This window comes from Athene noctua, chromosome 1, assembly GCF_965140245.1.
Source record: "Athene noctua chromosome 1, bAthNoc1.hap1.1, whole genome shotgun sequence".
NCBI lineage: Eukaryota > Metazoa > Chordata > Aves > Strigiformes > Strigidae > Athene > Athene noctua.
In genome coordinates this window covers 208,215,322-208,238,454 of record NC_134037.1, presented here as the reverse complement: position 1 = coordinate 208,238,454, position 23,133 = coordinate 208,215,322, and the positions used below count along the sequence as shown (strand labels likewise).

The 23,133-nt window shown below is 38.3% G+C and overlaps 1 protein-coding gene across 2 annotated transcripts in view; it reads right to left on the bottom strand.

Moving 5' to 3' along the window:
* ABCC4 (ATP binding cassette subfamily C member 4 (PEL blood group)) overlaps positions 1 to 23,133 on the bottom strand; it is a 150,774-nt gene that overhangs the window by 4,894 nt on the left and 122,747 nt on the right. For both annotated transcript variants that reach the window (XM_074911542.1, XM_074911551.1), the window contains 4 exons: positions 22,799 to 22,888; positions 22,158 to 22,330; positions 15,771 to 15,876; positions 594 to 728 (listed from right to left, as the gene is read on the bottom strand). In XM_074911542.1, the coding sequence (XP_074767643.1) occupies positions 594 to 728; positions 15,771 to 15,876; positions 22,158 to 22,330; positions 22,799 to 22,888 (504 nt within the window). The remainder of the gene's footprint in view (positions 1 to 593; positions 729 to 15,770; positions 15,877 to 22,157; positions 22,331 to 22,798; positions 22,889 to 23,133) is intronic.

Below are 23,133 nucleotides of genomic sequence, written 5' to 3'. Positions count from 1 at the left end.
CAGAGTAGTATTTGAATAGTAAGCAGTAAATCAGGCACAGAGCCTTGTAGTGAACAAGGAAGCAACAAAACATTCAACAGCTGTTTCTTAATTGAGCCCTGCCCATCCTATGTGCAGGACAGAGTAAGGCTACAAGAATGAAGTAAGAGAACACACAAAAATAAGAATGTGATTATACCCCCAGTGACCATATTACAATGCACAGGTACAGAACTTCAAACTAAAATTTGATTTTGAAAATACAGAAAAAGCAGGTAAATGCTGGACTCTGCAGCCCTAACATGTTTTTTACAGCAAGTTTTTCTAAGATCAATGTCCAGCACAGGTGAGTATGTCACATATTATTACACTTACCGTTTTGTGTACATAGAGAAGGATGTAAGCTATCCAAACAGTCTTTCAAAGTGGGGTATATAAATACACATCATTTGGAAGTCTGTGTATATCTCACTAAAAGAAGCACTGAAAATGATGGCTTTGCCTTGCAAAGCTGACAGATTCTTTAGTAGAAGGCTTACTGTAACACTGAATATGCTAACTTAAGATAAACAAACTGCAGGGACAAATTTAATTATCCCTTCTTCTAAAATTACCCGTTTGGCTGTTTCAATCAGAGAAGCCGCTTCAGTCTTGCCCACTTGTTGCACCATTTTGTAAAACAAGCCATCTTGTTCTTGCAGCAAAATATAAGGTTCACCATATTCTTTCAGTCTTCCTGCATCTAAAACCTGTTAAATCAGCAGAAACCAACGTATTAGCATATGAAATTAAAAAACGAATGTTAGAGACTTACAAGCAAAGGGGGAAATGTATGCACTTTAAGTGCTAAGATGAATTTTGTATCCTGAAAATGAAATATGTCCTTTTCAAATTAGCATAGCACTTTTTGAGTTTATAGACCTGTTTAGAGTGCCCTACAGCCATTCCACCTATAGGAATCCAATGCAAAGTTATGCAGAATATGGAAATACAATGTTTGTGAAGCCAACAAAGCAGATTATACGATTCATTGTGTAAGAAAGAAACAAAGAGGCCTAAAATGGGCTCTGAAGTAAACAGCTGTGGGTAAAAACCACGCAATAACCACCAAGATGGTTAAGGAAGAATAAGTAGATCTTTTGGATTAGAGAAGGTGAATATGTAATTAAAGAAAATGAGGGTGTTGCTGAAAAGATAAACAGTTTCTTGCATCAGTTTTTGCCAACTACATATTAGAAAGATACTTACCCTGAACCTATTCTTTCTACATAAAAAAAGATGAGATGCCACCAGAGACATAGGTACCCAAAAGAGAGGGAGAAGGAAAAAACAACAGAGAAATGAAAAAGGCATTAAGTCAGTAAGCCACAGAGGATATGTACAGTCAAAAGTATCAGAAAAATTTAAGAATAAGCTAATTGAACCTCTAAGAAAATATTCTCATACTAGTGACTCTGAGGTAGTTGCATGGTAGCAAATGTTGCACTTACATTTTCAAAAGCCTTACGGGATTAATTCAGGGAGGTTTTAGACTAGCATATATATTTTGAGATAAGACAAACAACCATTAAAACACAAATAGAAGACACACAGATCACAGGTAGAATTTGTTCTCCACAGTTTTAGCAAAAGTAAACTGTACCTCACAAATCTGATACAATTCTTAATGCACCAGAAGACAACCAAAGAACCGGTTTATATGGATTTCCAGAAAGGTATCTGGTGTAACTAAATAATAGCGCTACAAGGGACAAATGTTTTTCAAGAACCTGGACAGAAAACAGAGAAATAAACAGCACGTTTTTCTTTGTGGAAATCTGAACAGGTTGGAACTGGTGAAAAGCACATCGTTCTGGCCTATGTGGCAGCTACGTATATGTTAGTCATCAGAAAAATGACAATGACACAAAAATGTGCAGGTAAGTACAGACCAGAGGAGATTCAGATACACCTAACTAACCCAAGAGAATGAGAAACACAATAGTAGGAAAAAGTCAATATTGACAAATGCAATGCACTCAAATACTTAACTGGTTTATAAATTAATGGTATTGACTCAGGAGAGAGATATGGGCATCAGTCTACAAGTTCAGTACTTTAGTCCATGTGTAGGAGCAGTGAAGTTAAAAAAAAAAATTATGTGAGAAAGTACAAGTAATTCAGAAAATATTTTTGTTCTTATATAAATAAAAAACTGAATACACATGGCACACTACTGAAAAAGATATTGCCACAACAGAGGGACTTCAAAGACCCCTAATCCAAGCCGTAATTGTGGTGTACATACTTGAAAGGAAAAAAAGAAAAAAAAATAAAATCTAAAAAACTGGAGCTGTTGATTTCAGGAAAGAAATTAATAAAAGGTATCATGAGGACAACTTCCAAACCAACAAAAATAGTTTGAAACCTTCTGTTTGAAAGAAGAAACTCCAATAAGCTTGGAGATGAATTCAAAGTCTTGTGAAGAATCTTCAAAACATGCACTTTGCCTGTGTAACTCCTTACAGCAAAACATCCTGATAGCCAAGAGCTTGGACAGATCAGCAAGTGGCTAGGACCCCTGTTCATGACAAAACCCTCAGTGAAGCAGGACAGCTGAGCAGATCCCTTTGCCTGCACTGGCATGAAAATTACATGCTGACGAGATTGCTGTCGACTTCTTTGCCACCAGGGACTCAGCACCAGGGGAAAAGCCTCCACTCCTTTGCTTCCAGTTCAAATAAGTACATGGCATTTGAATGGAAAATAACTCAGTCAACAACAGCAGCATAATTACATTTAGTTTTATAAACCGTATGCACAGAAACCTACAAGAAGTTATTTACTATTTTCAAAAGCTTGTGTCTTCGAGCACCCAGCTATGATCTTCCTTTGCAAGTGACTTCCAATACTGTTTGGTATATAGCTGAAGAATGTACTCATGGAAAAATTTAAAAATATTAGTAATATTGCATAGCACAATATACAGTAATTTAATAGGTAAAGTTTTTCACCTGCAATGGTACATGTGTTGATTTTTCAGTGTACTTAGTCCTATCCCATTTAACTGAACATTTAAGGATTAATTACAAATATAATTTTAAATTGCAATTTTATACGAAATTTTATATACTACAGTATGTCACGGTTAAGGACAGCTTCCTTAAAAATGCAATAAAAAAAATTAATTTATCATATAGCGTTCAACATAATTAAATTGGGGTGCCGCAGCATAGGGCATCTCTGGTGCCTTCAATAAGTAAAGTTTTTTTCAGCATGGCACTAGATTATGTAATCATGCCTTAATAAAGAAAACAAAAAGCATCTTTATTAAATGCGTCTCTCAAGTAAAAGAGCTACAATAGAAAAGTAGAGGGTTTTTTAAAATTTACATTGCTGCGGTATTTGAATTTGAACATTAATTTTGCAAATATCTGAAACAACCACAAACATGGATAATCTTTCTCCTCCAGAGAACCTGGGAGGGAAAAAGGAAAAATTCATTCCTCCCTGACACATTTTAAACAGCCAAGTCCAGAAGATTAACAGATACAGTGAGCGATTTATGTCTAAAAGAAAAGAATTCCATTCACATTTTAAACAAATCATTAATCTATTCATATCCTTTCTTGGGGAATAACACCAAACTTGTGTTATGAAAATAGACGGAACAAACACAGAGAAAACAAGCCGCGTTACTTTTTTAAAAATCTGAAATGAAATAATGAAACTGAACAGACAGTATCATTCCTACAAGTCAGGAAGTCTGTAAACCTTATTCACCAAGGAAAAACACTGTTTCTACTAACTGCTGTCATCTATGAGACAATGGAGAAAATTTAAGCTGATTTACTTCGTAGTTATACATTTATATACTTATACATTTATTTAAAAGTGCTTAGACAAAGAGATAGACACTCTTCTTTGAAGAAATATGTGCTGATAAAATTTAAATAAACAAACAGGTACTTTGGCTAAGGCTTTGCATACTCTTACCCACTGGCTCCAAGCCAAATTTAAATCATTAGGACTTCAAAAAGCCAGCTAATCATTCAGGAAAGGTGGAATCTGGTGTTTACCAGCCACATATTTTCTGATCAACTTGCATTCAATGCTTATCACTGCACAATACGACTGAATTGAACCCAGATGCGTTCCGAGGCAGTTGTACCAGTGGAACTTGATACGGAAAAGCCAGAGAAGCTTGTAGCTGGAGAAATCAGATTGGCAGTGTCATTATGGAGGACACACACAGGAGCACAGAACTCTGATTCAGACTGGGATTTCATTATAGACTTTTAATGCAGATATTGAGAGAGGTAGATTTTGTGGACAAATCATTCAACTTTTCAGCTCCTTGGGCTGACTCTGTAAAATACACCAAATAAAGACTCATAATCATTCTGTGGGAGTTAACTGCCTGTAACATACTTAGCCCAGAGTAAAATAAAAACAAACACAAAAAAGCTATATAAACCCCAAGTAGTCCTGCATAAATCAGGGCCAGATCCTCCACTGTCTTGCACCGGTAGTTTCTTTTACCTCGCCTGCCTTTGTAGTCACATTCTTATGTCACTGTTCTTGCCTTTGTAGTCACGTTCTTATGACTTCAGCAAGATTTTCTCAAGTGGAAGAGTTAACTCCAACAGCACAAAATTTTAAAAATTGGCTGCTGGTGATCATGCAAAAGAAAGCACGCACGAAAATTCTTTTCAATGAAATCTGCACACGTCCTTGCATAAGGTGAAACTGCTCTTTACTTATAGCTATCCAAATTATCCTTCTCAAACAGCACTATTCAGACATCTTAAGTTCAAACAGGGCTCAAATGCTGTATTTGTCTTCAGTAAAATCCTCTCATGCCACCTAATTCCACTCCATCTAGTGTTTCATCCTGGTTGAATAGTCTGGGGCAGTGACTGCTCACCTCAGCTGTGATTTTTTCCAAAGGATAAGCACCATGTTGGGTAGAAGGCAACATAGTTCTGAACAGCACTTTGTTTGACATAGAGGAACAGAATAACATAGAAAGAGTGACATTAAAAACTTGGCAGGGAAGGACAAAGAAACAGAAAAGTATTTGAATTTGACTGACCTGCAAAGGCAAACATGAAAACAGAGTATTAGCCAATTAAATGTGTTATGTTAACTCTAGCTAGCAGTTAGACTATTTGCCTATGCCATAAAAATGTTGCTGAACTGAATTTGTATAAAAATTGGCAGGTACAAAATAGTTGTCCATTTTGCCTCATCTGTAACCTACCAGGGTTATCTATCTCGACTTTGCCTAGGTCCCCCCAGAAAACCCCAAACTTTGCAGTATTTCCATTTCGTAGCCTCACAGTTTAATGTATTAGCCATGACAAAAGGGCAGGTGATGGGAGAGAAAAAGAAATCAGAGATCCATTTCACAAAGAGAGAAATGAAACAATGAATGACAAGAATACTACATCATTTGTCCAGTTTCCAGTGGAGACCTAGACAGCAGAACCAGGACTGCACCTTTTCTCCTCGATGCTTCCTGCACCTAATCTATATTGTTCTGTTATACAGGACTTTGGAAAATCAAACGTTCGTTTTTTAAGTGAGTTTAAAATCTTCTTTGTGGATTAATATAAATAAAAGAAATATCATTAGCCACAGAAGGAGAAAGAACATGAACCCTTAAAAATGCTGTAACAAATACCATGTACTTATGGCTATCCATAGACACAAAAAAGAAAGTTCTAAATCTTTCTAACTTTCAGCAACAAAAGCAGACAAACCAAGAGAACAATAGTTATAAAACATTCTGAGAAAAAAAACAGTCCAAGGTTGGAAGTGTTCAGCAACAGAGGAGGGGGGCATGGGAATTTATTTCAATTACTATTGAGGAATGACTAGTATTCTTATTCACGTTCATCTTCACCATAAAGCCAGAGGGAGAATGGGACATTTAAGAGTTGATCATAAATGTTTTTATTTCCTATTCAAAAGGAAAATAATTCAAGCAAATTATCTCCTAGGGAATACATCTGATTTAATTTAGACTTGGAGAAGACATCACCAAACAACAAAATTATTATTAAAGTTCAAAACTCCACTAGGAGTACAACTTTGAACAATGTTTTCCTCAGAGAGCATACATCAAGATGAGCTTCAATAAAGTCCTGGGAAGAGAAGAATATTCAGGAGATGCTTCTGGTTACATCATATTATAAGAAATATATTTACCCAAGACAATACATAGCTTTGTGGGAAAGAGTCAACAGCCTGTGCTCCAGTTGGCATTAAGTTCAGATGCAAGCATGTTCTGTCTCTTCCGTCTCATCATGGTTTGTCAAAACAGATCAGAAACATGTACATACTTCTCTGAATAATCATTTATAAATACCAACCTATCTAAACAGGTTTGTGAACATTGAAGAACATTGAGAAGGCCACAAATATAACTCAGGAGCCATTTTAAAGTGGGTTTGTTTGGGGGGTTTTGGTGTTTGTTTTTTTTGTTTTGTTTTGGTTTTTTAAGGGGTTTTTCTCCTTTCCCCCTTTTTAAAAGTTTTGGTGGTGGAGCTTTGTCTTTTGTTCTTTTGTTTCTTTGTGGGTTTTGTTTTGTTTTGTTTTTCAGTCTCCAGGTTTAATCTAAGCATTCCCCAAGCTTCTTCAGGTTTGCTATACAAGTTACCAGTAACTCCAGACAAATTTGGTGTCAAATAATGTACATTACATATATCATGTGTACAAACAAAGCAGAGCACAGTTGAGCATTTACCTTCTTATAATCTGAATTATTATTTTCAGATTTTCCAAATATTTCACCTCAGCAGAGCTTAAATTTGCTGTTACAATGCCAAATATGCCGCCAGTCACTGGGATTTGACATGTACCTCCTGTCCACCTTCCCATTTCACAGAAAAGGCAACTTCAGACATTTTGTTCTGTAACCATAAATAGTGGATTTCATTAAACTGAAATTATTCCTGAGCTATAATTCAGGGAAAATTGAGCATGCAACACTGCCTGGTAAATTGTTCCACATATGAGTTATCTTTACTTTTCTTGCAGAGGCTTAAAAATCTACCTTCTTTTTCTCTGTCTGATGACACCCCACTGTAAGCTGTCTGGAATGTTGTGGGGAAAAATATCAATTATGCATGTAGTAATGAGTCTTATTCTACTGATAATCATTTGATATTAACTCCTTGTGTATCTTGCTGGAGGAAAGCAGCCTGTTAAGGAGTCACTGCAGATGCTTCTTGTATTGTTCAGTTTCCTCACCTCAAAACATCTGATATACCAGTGCAACTTCAACCTTTCCCTTACAGGGTACGAAGGGACCTCATGCCAGTTCTTACCAACTTGCTGACAAAACTCTCCCTTGGTCAATCAGTAATGACTGTTTCCATAACTGTAAAACCACATTTCTCAATTGGGATTGCAGAATGGCTCAAATGTGGCCTTGAAGTGATAGAAGATACACTTCAGCTTAAGAAATCACACTCTTTAATAAGGCTTTTGAGGGTCTTAAAAGGTTAGATAAGCTACAAGGATATCATACTTTTCAAGACATTAAGCAATATTGCAGATGACTGGGCATGTCTCTTGGTTTTATCAGTTTCTGATGACAATGAACTTGTGGCTCAGCTGCCATGTACACACTTTTACCTTATCAGAAACTGTCTGCTCAAAGCATCAGCCACCCGCATGTCCTGTGCTAATTTGCTTTTAAACAGTAATATAGTATTTCTGAGGAAAAAAAAATAAAAAATTCTCTAAAGATGTTTTAGTATGCCTATGGATGCCATACCACTGTCTTTAAAGAAACATCATCCAACCATCCTGCCCTTATACTGATGGAAACACATTTACACGCTAATGCCTGACAAAAAGAGATCAGGGTGCATAAAACATTGGCTTCACTTCCTGTAGTAATTTAAATCCAGCTCTTCATTTGAATGCTCCCAGCTAAAGTACTGCCTCAATAATTAGTTGTTTTATTCGGGCAAAAGAAAATATCTTGTTGGGCAGCCCTCCTGAAATGGGAGCAGCTTTTAAGAACTCAAAGATGACTATGTTTTGGAGAGATGTGACTTAAAACTGGCAAACAGAATCAACAGTCCTAGTATCTTTTCAAGCACACAGGGATTTTGACACATTTTAGAGACAGCTGGGCCAGGTGTGCTATTTACAACTGTCATAGACACTTTATTTCAGCTGCCAACACTTGCTCTGATACATGACCATAGCTCAGTACATAGCACACAGCTCAGTATTTTATGCAAAATCTGACCTAAACATCACTATCTTCTCTTAATAGCAAAGATGCATAAATTACTCAGCTTTGAAAACAATGTGTTCACTGTTGATATTTGTTGAACTCAATTAGTAAATTCCAAGAAAGAACATGGAAGGATCTGGTTTTTCCTTGTGGTTTGCTAAACATCAACCCAATTTCAGAAGATCTGGGAATGGTAGAAGTTGCCTTTGTTCAGATTCAAAAAAGCCCTGATCATTTCTGAAAAATCACTTGCTAAATGCTCAGCTCTTCCAGAAACTCTGCAAGTCTTGAGTTACCAAATGAAAGGAGAAACCTAACGGTTCCCAGGCCCTTTGCCTTCCATCAGTTGGCCAGATGGGCTCCAACACAGCCAAGAGCCAAGTAGGTAGGCTGGCATTAATCACACACAACATCTGGTGGAATTGCTTAAAAACTCCAGAGTCTCCCTGAAATATTTCATCAGCCCTTATAGCTAACTGCTCTTTCCTAAGTTTTCACCTTGTCCTGAAAATCTGGACATCCACACAGTTTACCACTCACCTTACAGAACACATGTAAACAAGCAATGTTTTTACCGTGTACATACCGATATTCAGGTATGCCGACACCCAGTGTTCTTTCACCTCCCCTCTGCAAGGCATCTCCACCATTAATTTTTGTCTTCTGCTCCATGCAGGTCCCCCTCTATGACTATCCTTCATATTCTTACTTTCACATTTCTTTACTCAAGAGACTTTGGTCCTACAGCACAGTTGGGATTTTTCTTAGGTTGAATAAAAAAGAATAAATTTTAATATTCTAAAATTCTAATATTCCCTGATCCATATTTTCAAGACAGAGGCTTAGACAAAAATAGGAGTTTTAGTAGTGTTTTTTCCTTTTGAATAATGTCAGCAGGTGCACAAATATGAATGTAGCAACTTTATTGTGGATTACTGGATTCAGATCCACAAGGTACTTTAAGGTTTCTAGGAAGAATTAGGTGCTTAAGTATCTTTGGAGACCTGATCGCTAGTTTCAAAAATTTGGCTTTCATTCAATCCACTATAATCCACTAAACTCCCTTTATACTCTTTTAACAGAATAAACGATTACAATAGCACAAGCATAATATGCAATATTATTTCACTACACTCCAGATACTGGGCTAATGTAAGGTCAACCCCCTCTTCAGCTCTGTTACAGAACGAAAAAAAACCCAAAACATTTTATACACTTGCAGTTCTCCTACTTTCAAATTTTGAAGGACTGAACAACAGCTCTGAATATAGCCCCAATTACTTCCACTATCCATAAAGTTTCATGTTTTACCATCCCAGGCTCCAGGAAAATTTACAGTCTTGCCAGTTGACCTCTCTTAAGACATCTTATGTACTTGAGGGCCTGTATCTGACAGCAGGTAGCTCTCCACCAAAGAAACAGTCCTACATGTACGTACTTAAGAGGAAGGACTCGAACACTTAACGGCAACGTGCAGAGTTTTCACAAAGAACTATTCTGTAGCTAAGACTGCACATTTCTATATCTTGCAACCTATATAATCCCCCCTAAACAGAATGTCTAGAATTTATTGTAAAACATGTAAGTAGCAAAAAAGCCAGAAAAAAAAGAGGCAACAGAACACAGCACCACCTTCCTACATTCTCCACATCTCCATATGAAGTTGGGCCACTGCAACGAAAGCTCACATGAAGGCATCAATACGGCAGCTGGAGCTCCCCATATCTTTCAAGAGCTCTGCTTCTCACTGGGCTGCAAATTCAGATTCCTTCACACTACTTCTCCTTCTAGCTCCATGACTCTTGCATTTCTGGCAGCACCACACTTCAAAAGGAAGGGTGGAGACTGGCCTTAACCTGACTACCCTGGGTACACTGATGGGTATGGCATCTTTCTGGGAATGGGGAACATTGCATCCAGACCTCCTCAGACAGAAGACAATGTAAAGCACAGATTTCTTCACTTCCTGGAAGAATGCTGACATCCTCATGCTAAGGAAGGGCAGCATTGCCATTACTATCATGTTTGCTTAGGATGTCTCATTAACACCACTGCCTCATCTCCAACTGGATGGAAGAAGGATACTGATGTGCAATACTGGGTCAGATACCAGCACTCCAGAGAGACAAGTGCTCAGACCCTGTCTACGGCATAGCATTTTCTGTCTAGCTGTAGGTGACCCCTTCATCATGCAAACTGTTTCTCCAGTTTCCCCTTTGCCTTCAAGATGTTTACACCTACTCTTGGTGGACTGACTGCCCCACTGAGGTTAGAGGTCTACAGTGCATGAAACACGGTACCTGATTTATGAGGTCCAAATCTTCTAGCACCATAAACATAACGTCAGAAAAATGAGAACAACTGAACAAGGGAGGCTTACCGGAAAGATGTGGGAAGTAATTTTCTAATGACCAAAAAAACAACTCAAGTCTGGCTGTGAAGCACATTGTATTGTTACCCTGAGTATCAGTCATTTCAGAATGCAACCACAACAGGTTTTCCCATAAATAAAACAAATCTCTTCCCATGATTCTCTTCATCAAAAACTTCCTATTTGAATGACAGTTTTTAATTACTAGATCAAGTTCTGCTTGCATGAAGTTTTTCCAGTTCAAAGAAGTATTGCACTGATATGAAAAGTCTCTGTGGAGAAACATCCATGTCACTGGAAAATGCACAAGTTTTGACTACTCTGTGGCTTTCTTATAGAGAGACTACAGCATAATATATAGAGCAAACAACCGCATCACACTCTTGTCATACGCATACGCTTAACTTGCTACTGATCCACTATGTCCCCCGGTGAGCCTCAATTTCTGTACGCTTCTGTTGTCCCCTCTGTAAAAACACAGTTTCTAAAGAGTATTTCTCAACCTGGAGAAGAAGCAAAGAGGAGGGGGAGGAGTGGGTGATGAGGATTTTAATGAGATCTGACTGGAAGTCTTGGGAGTGGTGCCTCTTGGCTACCCTGGGCTGCTCCTGCCTGAGTTCAGTGAGCTGCAGATGCAGTTCATGTAAAAGGCTCTCTCCCTCTAAAGTGAGGACAGGGCAGGGAAGCAGCTGTTGTGGTGGAGGGAAGCTATGTGGAATGAGGGGCCAGAGAAGCAAGCCTAAGCTGAGCTTCTGCCAGGATTTGCCATCACAGAAGAGGCAGCTGCAGCATTTATCCCACTCTTCTGCCAGGGAGCAGGGTGGCTGTCTGTGCCAAAGAGCAAAACGGGTACTGCTAGCACCTGATGGGAGGAGTTACAACTTGCGTTCTCAAACTAATGAAGAAGAAGGAATGAGAAGATCTCCTATGAGACTCTAGAGAAACTCAGAGGGAAGAAAAGAAAAAAATAAAAGAGTTTGAAAACCACTGGATTATAATTTTATGGCAGTATTATTTGATGGTCTGACTTAGCAAGTCTTTCGAACTTTGGTTCCAAAGATTGTATGGATACTTCCCTATCTCACCCAGGTGTTTGAAGTTTAATTAATTAATGTTTGTAAAGAGCGTTACAATTTCCAGATGAAAGGTCCTATGCAAGAGCAATGTAGTATTACTCATTGAGGTGATTGGGTTAGAGAGTATCACGTTACACAATACAGCTCTTCCCTCAATGATTTTAAGTGTTTGAAGTTCTGATAAAATATGTTTATCACTAAGATAGATATAATGGAAATACCCTTAAGGCGTGACCTGGATTATGAAACCAGAGGTATGGTTTTGGGAATGGAACAAACGAGAATTAAAACAACTCCTGAGGCCAGATTTGTCTACAGTTGTATAAAATCTATTCTGTTCTTCCTTTTTCCCCTCTTCCAGTAGGCTTTTCTTCTCTTCTAAAATAGAACCGGTTATTACGATGGGTGTGAGCAGACATGCAACAGTTCACGTTCAGTTCCTATTTCCATACTCATCCAACTTGACATTTTCTCATGACTTTCTCAAAATTATTTTCTGTTCAAATATTTTTTTTTTAAATGTTCGGATTAACCTTAAAAGTGAACTTTTTTGGGGAAAGCTCTGCTTTAACCAGCAATTAAATTGAGTTACGTCAAAAGCTTGTGGACAACACCAAACTGGAGATTACAGTCAATATGCTTAAGACAAGGTTGACATTCAAAGATATTTAGATCTAGACAGGCTAAAGGAATACGTCAGCATGAACTTCATGACACTCAACAATGACAGATGCAAAGTACTGAATCTGGAATGGACTGACCCCCTGCATCAGTACCAGTTTGGAAGTAACTGCCTGGGCATCAGCTGTGCTGAAAAGGAGGTGGGGTCCTGGCATTCAGTAAGCTAAACAGAAGTCAGGCAGCGTCAACACGCGTGCAGATCAAGTGAATTGCTTTAGTCAGTGCTCATCATATCAGATCTGGAATACGGTGACCAATTTTGACCCCTTAGTACATGGAAGATGAGGGTAAATTGGAGCTAGTTCTAAATAGGGTCATCAGGGTGGTCAGTGGACTGGAGCACTTAACCTATGAGGATCTTACACAGAAGGGCTTGCTCACCCTGGAGAGCAGATTGCTTCAGGGGACTTAACAGCAATCTTCCCATACCTACAAGGAAGTTACTGAGAAGAAAGAAGCAGGCTCTTCAGTGAGATACACTATGGGAAAACAAGAAACAACTGCCATAAACCCAAGCGAAGCTTCAACTGGATATTTAGAAAAAAAATGTTTCACAGCAGATAATTAAGCACTGGAGCAGGTTTTACAGAGAGGTTGTGGAATCTCCATATTTCAAGGTTTTCAAGACCCAATTGGAAAAAGCCCCGAGCAATCTGATCTGAAATTAGGGCTAACCCTGCTTTGAGCAGGAGGTTAGACTAAAGACCTCCTGAGGTTCTTTTCAATCTGATTCAGTGGGAAGGCAGGGAAACCCTAGTTTGTGTTCAAGGTTATGTATAGTTGTTCAGGAACAGACTTGGACTTTTGCAACTGAATTAAGAGAGTTGAACAAGTTTGAGCAAAATTTGTTTGAAAAATAACTTCACTTATTATTTGTCAAAAGACAATTGTTAGGTTCCAACTTTGTTGTTCTTCCCTCATTTTCTAACAAATTTACTGTGATAGCATCCCCATTTGGGATGGCTTATAAATGAAGGCATTATTGCACCTATTGCACCCAGAGGCCTCAGTTAACAAGAGAAACAAAACCAGGGGTTTTAATAGTGGGTAATGGAAGAACAATACACTGCAGCCTGTGCATTCTTACTCTTAAAAAAGAAGCTGCATCAAGTTAAATTTGAGAATTACTAAAATACATTATTGACTAACCAAATTTTAAAATACACTGAAAGTTTTCTTTAGTGCGGTCTTCTCAATCTTTGTGATATTTAAGTAAACGATTAATTTTCCATGAATGCTGTTTTTATTGTTAACAGCACTCATTAATAGTTAGTCTTCTAGAGGGATATTATTTTTCCTTGCATTTTTAACACACATTTTTCTTATTCTTACAAAATTCTGTTATATTCCCACTAGGAGTTACATGCCTGAGTAAACCAAGTAATTAAAAGCATAACTAAAACACAGCTGCCATAATTCTGATCATTTAAAATATGTGATCATATTTATGATTTGTCTGGAAACAGAATCAATAACTGAATAAGGATGTCAAGAAAACAGGTTTGTTAAGGGAGTCACATGTCAACTTTCTTCCTTTTTTCTGTCCTATGCTTCTCACACTACTCTCTCTCCAAAATATTACAGCAATCAGTAAGAAGATGAAAATGAAGCAATGTAAAAAGATGAAAAATATTTAAGAGTTACTAATGACTGCGGACTCGAAGGCACATCTTGCAATTTGTTTCTTAATACTCTAAAGAGTTCAAAGGCATTCAAAAGAGACTGTATTAAACAATGTATGTACATAAACAACCTTTCCTTTTACGAAACTAGAAATCTTAATAGTGGCTAAACTGAAACAACAGCAGGTTAAGAATAATGTACAGACTCTAAAAATGCAGTAAGAGTAGCTATATAGTTGCTAATAAGCACTTTGGGAAGAACAGCGATTTCTATACTTTGTTCCAATGATTTTTGGTAAAAAAATAACATGTTTTAGTTTTCATTACAACTGCATGATATTAAAGGTAAAACTATGGAAACATCTTCATGGAAAGAGCATTCTGTGCATAACTTGCTAATGGTAGTTAATGAACCAAAACCCACAGAAATACCTTTGGACAGCTAACATACACACAGAGCTATTAATTAGGTCACAGTTGTTTCCTCACAAATCTTTTGTTCACTTTAGTTGTAGAAAACACCAACATATCCATTAGACCTGTGGGGAGGTATTCACCAGTGAAGAAAATATTTATTTATTATACGTTAAATGCTTGCAATTACATGACTACTTATGGCAGTTCTGCTGGTTTCTGTCTTTGTAAGTAAACTATAATCACTCAGTTCACAATCTATTCTACTCCTCAAAACACCACTCACCTCAGTAGATCCAACTGTTTAATTTTGTGTACTTCAGGCAACCATTGTAACTCAACCACAGATTTTAAAATGTTTTGAGCATCCAGTAAAGAAAAATGGAAAGAATTAACATGCTTCATTTTCACAAAACAAAAGTTGCAGAAAGTATTTTTTTTTAAGGTTACCACTGAGACACGAAGGGTAATTTCTGCTTGAAGCCTGGTAAAATTTGAGTTCCACTCGCAAACATGGTTTGCCCACTATGTCAGTTACTTCATTAACTGACTGTGAAGTTAATGCTTGCAAAGGGCTCCTGTTCCTACTGCAGAAAACTGCAGGCTGCACATTGTTTCAAGGACACAAACCAGTCTGATTTCCTGAGAGCCTAGGAAAGACCATTGCCTTTATGAAAATAATCAGCAAGTATTTCCTAATTTCTATGCAGGTGCACTCTACCATGGGGCAGACAAGATGGCAGAGAGGGTATTTCAGAGTGGCAGAGTATATCACTGCTCTGTTGGGAACAAAGATGGCAGAGGCTGCTGGATTGGTAGTGCTTCATCTTTTCTGTTTGAACCTCACTTTAGAAAGCTGGCTATGTTACTACCTCACCAGTCTAGTTCCACTTCTCCCACCACCACCACCCTCGCCCCAGGGCAGCTGCTGCCTCCATGTCTCCTACCCCGGAACCTCTACCACTTCCTCCTCACACATCCCATACCACTAACTATTGTCACTGCCTCCCTCAGCCCACCGAGACTGAATTAATAAACCTGACCGAATCCAGCTGACTCTGTTCAGAGCCTCTTGGGTGTGTCTTCACAGGCTCCTAGTGCTAGCAGAGTTTATTTGCTCAGGTCTGTTGCTGCGTCTCACCTGCGATGGGTTCACGCCTTGCAGGTTGGAAACCACAGGGCCAGATAATGTCAGAAGTCTTGTCAGGTCATTACTTCTCCAGTTTTATGAGTTATCAATCACAGTACCTAGGATAACTAGGTTAACTAGGGTAAGTCTAAGGTATGGCCTAAACCACTGTCCACTTTTGGATCAAAATTAATAAGAAAGAGTCAATAGCATTACTCTTCTTCAGAGGAAAAAAAAAAAATTAAACAGTTAACTGTCTTACCATAATCCTGTCACTGTCAATAATGGTGTTCAAGCGGTGTGCAATGGTCAGCACTGTGCAGTGAGCAAACTTTTCACGGATGGTCTTTTGAATGAACTCATCTGTTCTGAAACACAGCAAAAGCAATGCAGACAAAATTAAGATGCTTGCATGGATAACTGAATGGCAGGCAGGTTTTATGTCTTCATCAAACATGACTATAGCAGAATATATGCTTAGGAAGTCAATAAAGTGCTTCTTCCTCTCGTTATATTAAATGACTTTGAGGCATATCATGAAACATACTCCAAAATCCATTCTCTAATACTTCAGGAGGAAAGAGTTTCTTCTTGCAAGTAGAGCAATAGGTTTCATTTCAGGAGACTGGCTTCCCAGGCTTTGATTACAGAGAGAGGAAAACTCTGTAGAGTCAGATATTCCTACAGATTTCTAAACCAAAAAAAGAGTGTTATTTTCTTTCAAGCTTTAGTTTCTGCAAGCAGAAAAAAAAAGTCGGTGAAAGTAAATATCCTTAACTGCAGATCAACTGAAGGACAAGAAAGCCTATAACTAAGGTTCTGGATTTCAACTGCAAAAGGAGATTAAATAAAGGAGGTGGTTGGCATACTAAACTATGAATGGAGTAGCTCAAGAACCTGAATACAGAAAAAAAACAACCTGGCATATTCCGAAGTCAAAAGTGTTAACTGGAATGAACAATCCAAGGAAAGGGATAAAAGCTTTCAAGAGCCTCAACTTACTATATGAAATGGCCACCTAAGGAAAGGATATCAGGAGGAAACATAAGATTTGTAAAGAATGAAAATTAAGCTAGAGCACAGACACTGAAGTACAGGGTTAAAGAGTTAACTGTCACAAACAAAGCTGAGAATTGTGAAAAGGAAATAAAATTATACTGAAATATACAGAAAACACATAAAGCTAAAGGTTCTTTAGCTATATAAACAAGCATCAAGGCAAAAGAGGTGCAATACTCATAAAACCAGAGATTATTCAAGTAACTAACTGTACAAGAGAAGCATTGCCACCACCTAACTTATAGCATACCAGTCAGGCTTAAATGTGCACATCTATACAGCCCTCTCTTTAGTCAATGAAAGAGGAAAGGCATGGCTAGAAGGGGAATCAGAGAACCAGAATTAGGCAGCCATCAGGTGATGAATGCCCTCTAGAGGTAACTGACAGCCCACATTGCACAGGAAGCCTCTGCTCTCAACCTGGGCACAAAGCCAGGCCATGTGAATACTCACATGGTGTCCATCAGCCTTCAAAAAAACCCCATGAGTGGTGACAATGCAGAAAAAGGTACTGAAACTGGAATTCTCATCCAAGATAAGAAGGAAGACACAAAGAACTCAAAAGATACTGGGGTTAGTTAGAGCAAGGAAACTTCAGCCTAGAAGTCAGTCAACTTGAAGGCATGGGTCTTGTTTCCAGGATTTCTATTAAAAATATGAAATTGTAGTTTTATATATAATGACTGAAGAATAATAAATGTTGTAGACAGGGTTAAAGCAAGACAAAGGGGATATCTGCATAAACTGGTATATTTAGGCAGTCATGTTTTTTCCAGCCAGTTGCTTGCAAAGACTTAATTCTTCAAATTGTTAAAAGTAAGCAGAAAATCAAATAAAATACAGCAAAGATTCATGCAACACATCTTCCTCTAACAAATTATCATTTTTTAGACAGAAGTAGTACTTTACATTGAATCTGTCTGCACATGATAAATATTTGGTATCACTTCATAAATTAAGCAAAAATAATTGCTCTGATGCCACATGTCAGGAGGCGCTAACATTAAAAAGTGGATAAAGACAACTGTGGAAGAACAGGATGACTTAAGAGGAATAGAGTAACCATTAAGTTTCCATAATAGGAAGCAAAAGCTCATACTCTGAAGGACCAAACATAACTTCTGTTACAAACTAAGTTTAAGCAATCAGCATGACAAACGAATAGACAGATCCCTGCTGATGACAGCACAAATCATCAGAAAGAAGGAAGACATAAACAGTTAAGTAAGTGTTCCCATGCATGCTCACTGTCATCTTCATCTGGGGACAGAAACGTTTAAGCTCTGTCATAAGCTTAAGAGAACTGGGTTCCGGGCAGCAGTTTCAGAAGGCTTGGCCTTCTGCTCCTACTTTCTAAAAGAAGCTAAAGAGCACGTTGGGAAGCAGGTGTTCTTCAACTCCTCCTTTTGAACCAAGGACAGTATGCAATCAGGGAAAGAGTCAGGAGGAGAAGTCAGGACCGAGCCAGACTCTTCAGCCCTGTGTGTTAACAGCCCCCTTGAGAAAACAAAGTTGTTCGTTAATGCCCCACATCACAGCAATATCAGTGCTTTCACCCCAGTGTTAATGCATGTATCTTTTTTTGCTATCTTCTCAGCAATGGCTCAATGACCTCACTACTCTTACTTTCAAATGAAAAATAACAGGACTATACATGAAAGCACTCAGTAGGGAAGAGGCTTATATAGACAGCGGGATGTGTTCTCTGCAGTGGTTAGAATAGTGAAACAGAAACAAAAGGTTCAATACTCCCTGGAATTATGTAAAGAAAGTCTTTTTCTTTCCTTATAGTCAAGCTCAAGGTGAGGTTTCCTGCAGAGCTACTACAAAGCACAGAGAATTGTAGCTTGCTCAGGAATTTTGAAAACAACTTTTTACAGGGCTCATAATGATTTGTAATTCTCAGGTTATTTCTACTGTTAACTGAGGAGAATGCCTCATCCTTGAACATCCCTGTCCTCTGCATTCATTTATTATATCTTCCTTTATTAAGTGCATTCCTTATAGCACCACCTCTTCCTACATTTACAACAGAAGCCATTTATCATTCTTAGATAGATACTATCAAACTATTATCTTAAACAGGTATTTCTTGAATATAAGCTTATCCCTAGTAAAGAAACTGCTGGCCATATTGTGGAGGTTCTAAAATGAGACTACAAAGTAATCAGAAACAGACCTAACAGTTCCATCTTCAAGTATCACAGTATGAAATCTCATGCATATATGTCCGCTGATAGGGACTCGACCAGATCCTCTCTAAGGTTCATGGTAGATCTTGGACTATAGTTTTTGGGGTGTCAGGCAGAAGCACCATCAATAACCTCCAGGGGAATCTCAGGACGAAGGCAGAAAAGGCAAGAAAATCTAGAAGACTAAGAAAAGGATCTGTATACAGAATTACATGCTGACAGAGTATGGAGACTGTATCACATGTCAACTAGAGTCACCTATCCTCTAGAAAAGAACCAAAGGAAGCAGCATTTCTGTCCTTTTTCAGGGCATAAATGAACCCTTTGTGGCACCTACCCACATCAAGAAAGTGGCCAAGTACCAGGCAAGTGCCATCACCCAACTCAGTGGATCAAACCTCATGATCTTTCAGGCACATTAGAAACCAAAGATGCAACCTGAATACCAAAATCAGGGCTGCTAGATGACAAAAGCTCAACACTAATCTGATATGAAAATGGAAACCAGGATACTCCCCATAGCAAGGAACAGCACAATAACAAAGCACAAAATGGTGGTATAGCTGTCCCACTGGCACTACAGGTTGAGAATCTAACACCAAGTTTCACAGCAACCCGAGATCTGGTATAACCTGAATTAGTTGACTGTGTAAAAAGAAAACTATCTAAAGAGCAAGAATAAATACAACCTGAATGAGAAGCAACCAAGCTGCTGAAAGCACCACTGGATAAGTCATTATCTTCAGTCTAATGTCCTCCTGGGATTGTCCTGGAAGCATATCTCACACTACAAAATTCCTGAGTGGCTTTAGATAATTTCTCCAAAAGAGAAACAGTTACAGATAGCAGTTAGATGTAACGAAAGGTTAAACCTTACAAGTTTAAGCTGGCTAATGAACTGAACTACGTGCAATGGCTGTTTTTACCAAACTTAATGAACAACCAATGTAGAAACGTGGCAGTGAACTGATCCCAGTAAGTTTTGTCCTCTATAAAGTATGCATAATACTGTAGTCAGTGCACAGAAAGCTTAGTAAGTTCAACTTAGTACTTAAAAAAAAGTCTCAGCTACTAAGGATCTTTTTCCAGTATATCACCAAAGTGACTACAGAAAGATTTTCAGCTCTTCTGCTCCAGATTTCATACAACTTTCCAGAATGTTTCAAGTACTTTAAAATTAATCCATTCTTCAGGGTGAGAATGCTGGCTTCAGAACGAAGAAGATAAGATCAAGTGAAATGTCTGCCAGTCATCACATAAAACATGCAAGTAGTCTGACTTAGGGCAACCTTCCTTATGGCAAGCTCCTCCTTTCCCTCACGACAGTGCTGACACCCCTGCAGCATTCAGAGGACCTGGTGGCTACCAGGAGCAAAGGGGAAAATAAGGGTACGTATGGGAGCTCTAAGATGTAAGAGGAAGGGAGAAGGATGAACTCCAAATTCCTTTCCTTCACTCCTTTGCTCAGCTTCACTCAGCAGCAGACAAGAATAGCCTAGCTGAGCTGGAAAAACATGGTGGAGAGTACCTCATCCCTGGGAAAGGTGCATACTGCACACCTCTCACCCTGCTGTCCATCCACTGCCTCACGCCACTTCACCCTTCCTTCTCCTCCTCCCACCCCAAAAACCCTGCCTTCTCACATGTGCTTCCAGGTTGGAGAAGGGACATGGTTGCAGCAGCGGTTGAGGCAAAGAGACTGAGCACCAGAAAAACAAGAAAAAAAAGAAATAGTATCTCCAGCGCCAGCGGCAGCTCCCCATGGTTTCCTACCCAGGTGCTTGATACGATGTGTGCTTGCCGCCAGGCTTGAAACAGGGGTGCCAGGTATGGGGGCTGTGCATCAGAAAAGGAGGTTTTCCTTACATGCCAAAAATGCCTCCCTAACTGCTCAGTTAAGCAACGCACATCAGCATTTCCTGATGAGCATCCTATCAGATTGCACAGCTGGAAATACTTGGCTCTAGTTATAGCAACACATTAAGGAAAAGGTTATAATGACTCTAATGCAAACTGAATTCAAAGAAGTTCCAAGTTATTATTTGTATTGTTATGCATAGAGTTGATACAAACAAACATTTACCTTATTATAATATATATTGCAGCACACATTAATCAAGATCAATTCAATGGATAGTGCAAGTTGAGAACACACACATGTGAGATGCCAAAATAGGGAGGATGAGTAAGACAGTATTAAATTTCCACAGCTATGATTAATCACAGTTAATCTACCAGAGCTCAGACAAAAACAAACTAATACCCAAAAAAGGGGAAAAGAAAAAAAAAAAAAAAAGATACAACCTCTGGGAAGGGAATGCACTTCTCTAAAGGTTTTAGAAATACACTGTCAGCTGAACTGCAAAGCTACCCTAGTGGCACCACTTCTCTCCCAAGAAGATGTTATAAAAATGAGTCACGCCCAGATGACATACAAAATCCTTAATGCATCTGTTTGAGGGACTTGCTGTGTTATTGTCCTCTTTGGACTTCAAGTTCTCCCTCAAGCCATAGTTTGTTGGAACTATATATTCAGCTCAGACTAATTGATGCAGTACGTTTGCAGTATTGTTTCCAAAGTATTTCCACCAGCGTTTCAAATGTTTCAAAAATTAACAGTGGGGGTACTTAGCTATTGGAACAATTTAACAAGGGTTGTCATTGAATTTTTCTTCTATTGAGGTTGGATGTTTTTCTAGAAGTACACTCTAGTTCAAACAGGAATGAATTCAGCAAAGTTCTGATGGCCTGAGTTATACAAGACAAAATAACGAATGATAAATGAGTCCGTCCTGTAGCTTTAAACATCTCCAAATCTGTTTTGCAATTCCTGTGGTGTTTAGGACAGCTTACCTTCCCCCCTGCCCCTATTTTATCTGTAACTTATTACACAGTGGCATCTGAGCCATCTGAAAGGACAGCATCTCATAACCAGAAGTATCTGGTTTTGCTAATAGTCATTTTTACCTTTCTTGTTTTGTTTTTTTTGGGGGGGAAGATTAATTAAATTTTCTTTATTTATTTCCAAGAGACATATCTTCCAGAAATCAACAGAACTCAAATTGTTTCATGGCTATTCTGATGTCACTGATGCGCATTTCCAAGGAGGTTCTTGTCTTGTCTATGACTGAAGGACAAATAAACTTTGAACATTAACTTCCCAAACTCTATGGAATGCACTGAAATTTGGGATATTTTGAGCGCTTAGTTTATATAATCTCTGTAGCCAAAGCTAAACCGCCCCATTTTGAATAGATAGTTATGATGCTATCATTAAAAACATAAAATAGCAATACAAACTGCAAGAAATACAAAGCATTTAAGTTCATCTCTGCAGTGCAGATGATCATATTAGAAGAAAAAACAGCTCATCTTAATATGACAGATTTTGTTTTTACCTTGGGTCCACATTTGCTGTTGCTTCATCAATGATAAGAATCCGATTTTTTTTTAGAACTGCTCTGGCAAGACACACCAGCTGTCTCTGACCAACACTAAAATTAGACCCAGATTCTGCCAGCTGCATGTCCATTTTATTTGGTAGATCTTCCACAACCTCCTTCAGCTGCACCTGTTGACATGTCAACATACTGTAGGATGAGTAACTCTCTTTTAAATCAGCTATTGTGTGTCTGATGACACAACAATAAGTATGCAAGGTTTACCTTTATTCTGACACAAAATGAGTAAGTGCCAAGTTGGATTACACAGTGTGTCAGTTATTAGAATTTTAAAAACATTAAAGCACATTGTTAAGAATCTATTAATGTTCATTAAAATTAAGATATGAATCAAAATGTAACCAAAGCATCATTCCAAAGGGTAATTTTTTCATAAGAGACTTATATAACAATATACATGTCTACACACACATGCACACACACATATACAAATGCACACACAATGATCCACCTTTTTCCATCAACAGCTATGCCCTTATCAGACCTGATGAAAACATCTAAAACCTAACACACACAAGCACTGTAGTGTTATTTGGTTTGTAAATATCAGATGTACATTACTAGATTTAATAAGTCACCTCTTCCAATGCATTCCACAGCTCTTCATCGGTGTATTCATTGAAAGGATCCAAGTTTTTCCTCATAGTTCCAGTGAATAAAACAGGCTCCTAAAACCCAGTAAAATTAGCATTCCATTATAAACACAGGTTTTATACTGCAATAGGTAATCTAATAATAATTAGAACTAACAACAGCACAGAAATATCCAACAACAAGCTATCTTTTAGGAAATGCAAAGGTGTGTTTCACAATAGCATGTTTAAAGGGGGCGGGGGGGGCGGGGGAGACACGACATGACTAGTGGGAAGGCAAGTGTTTAAGCAGTCTGTATGAAGATAATTTACCAAACAGG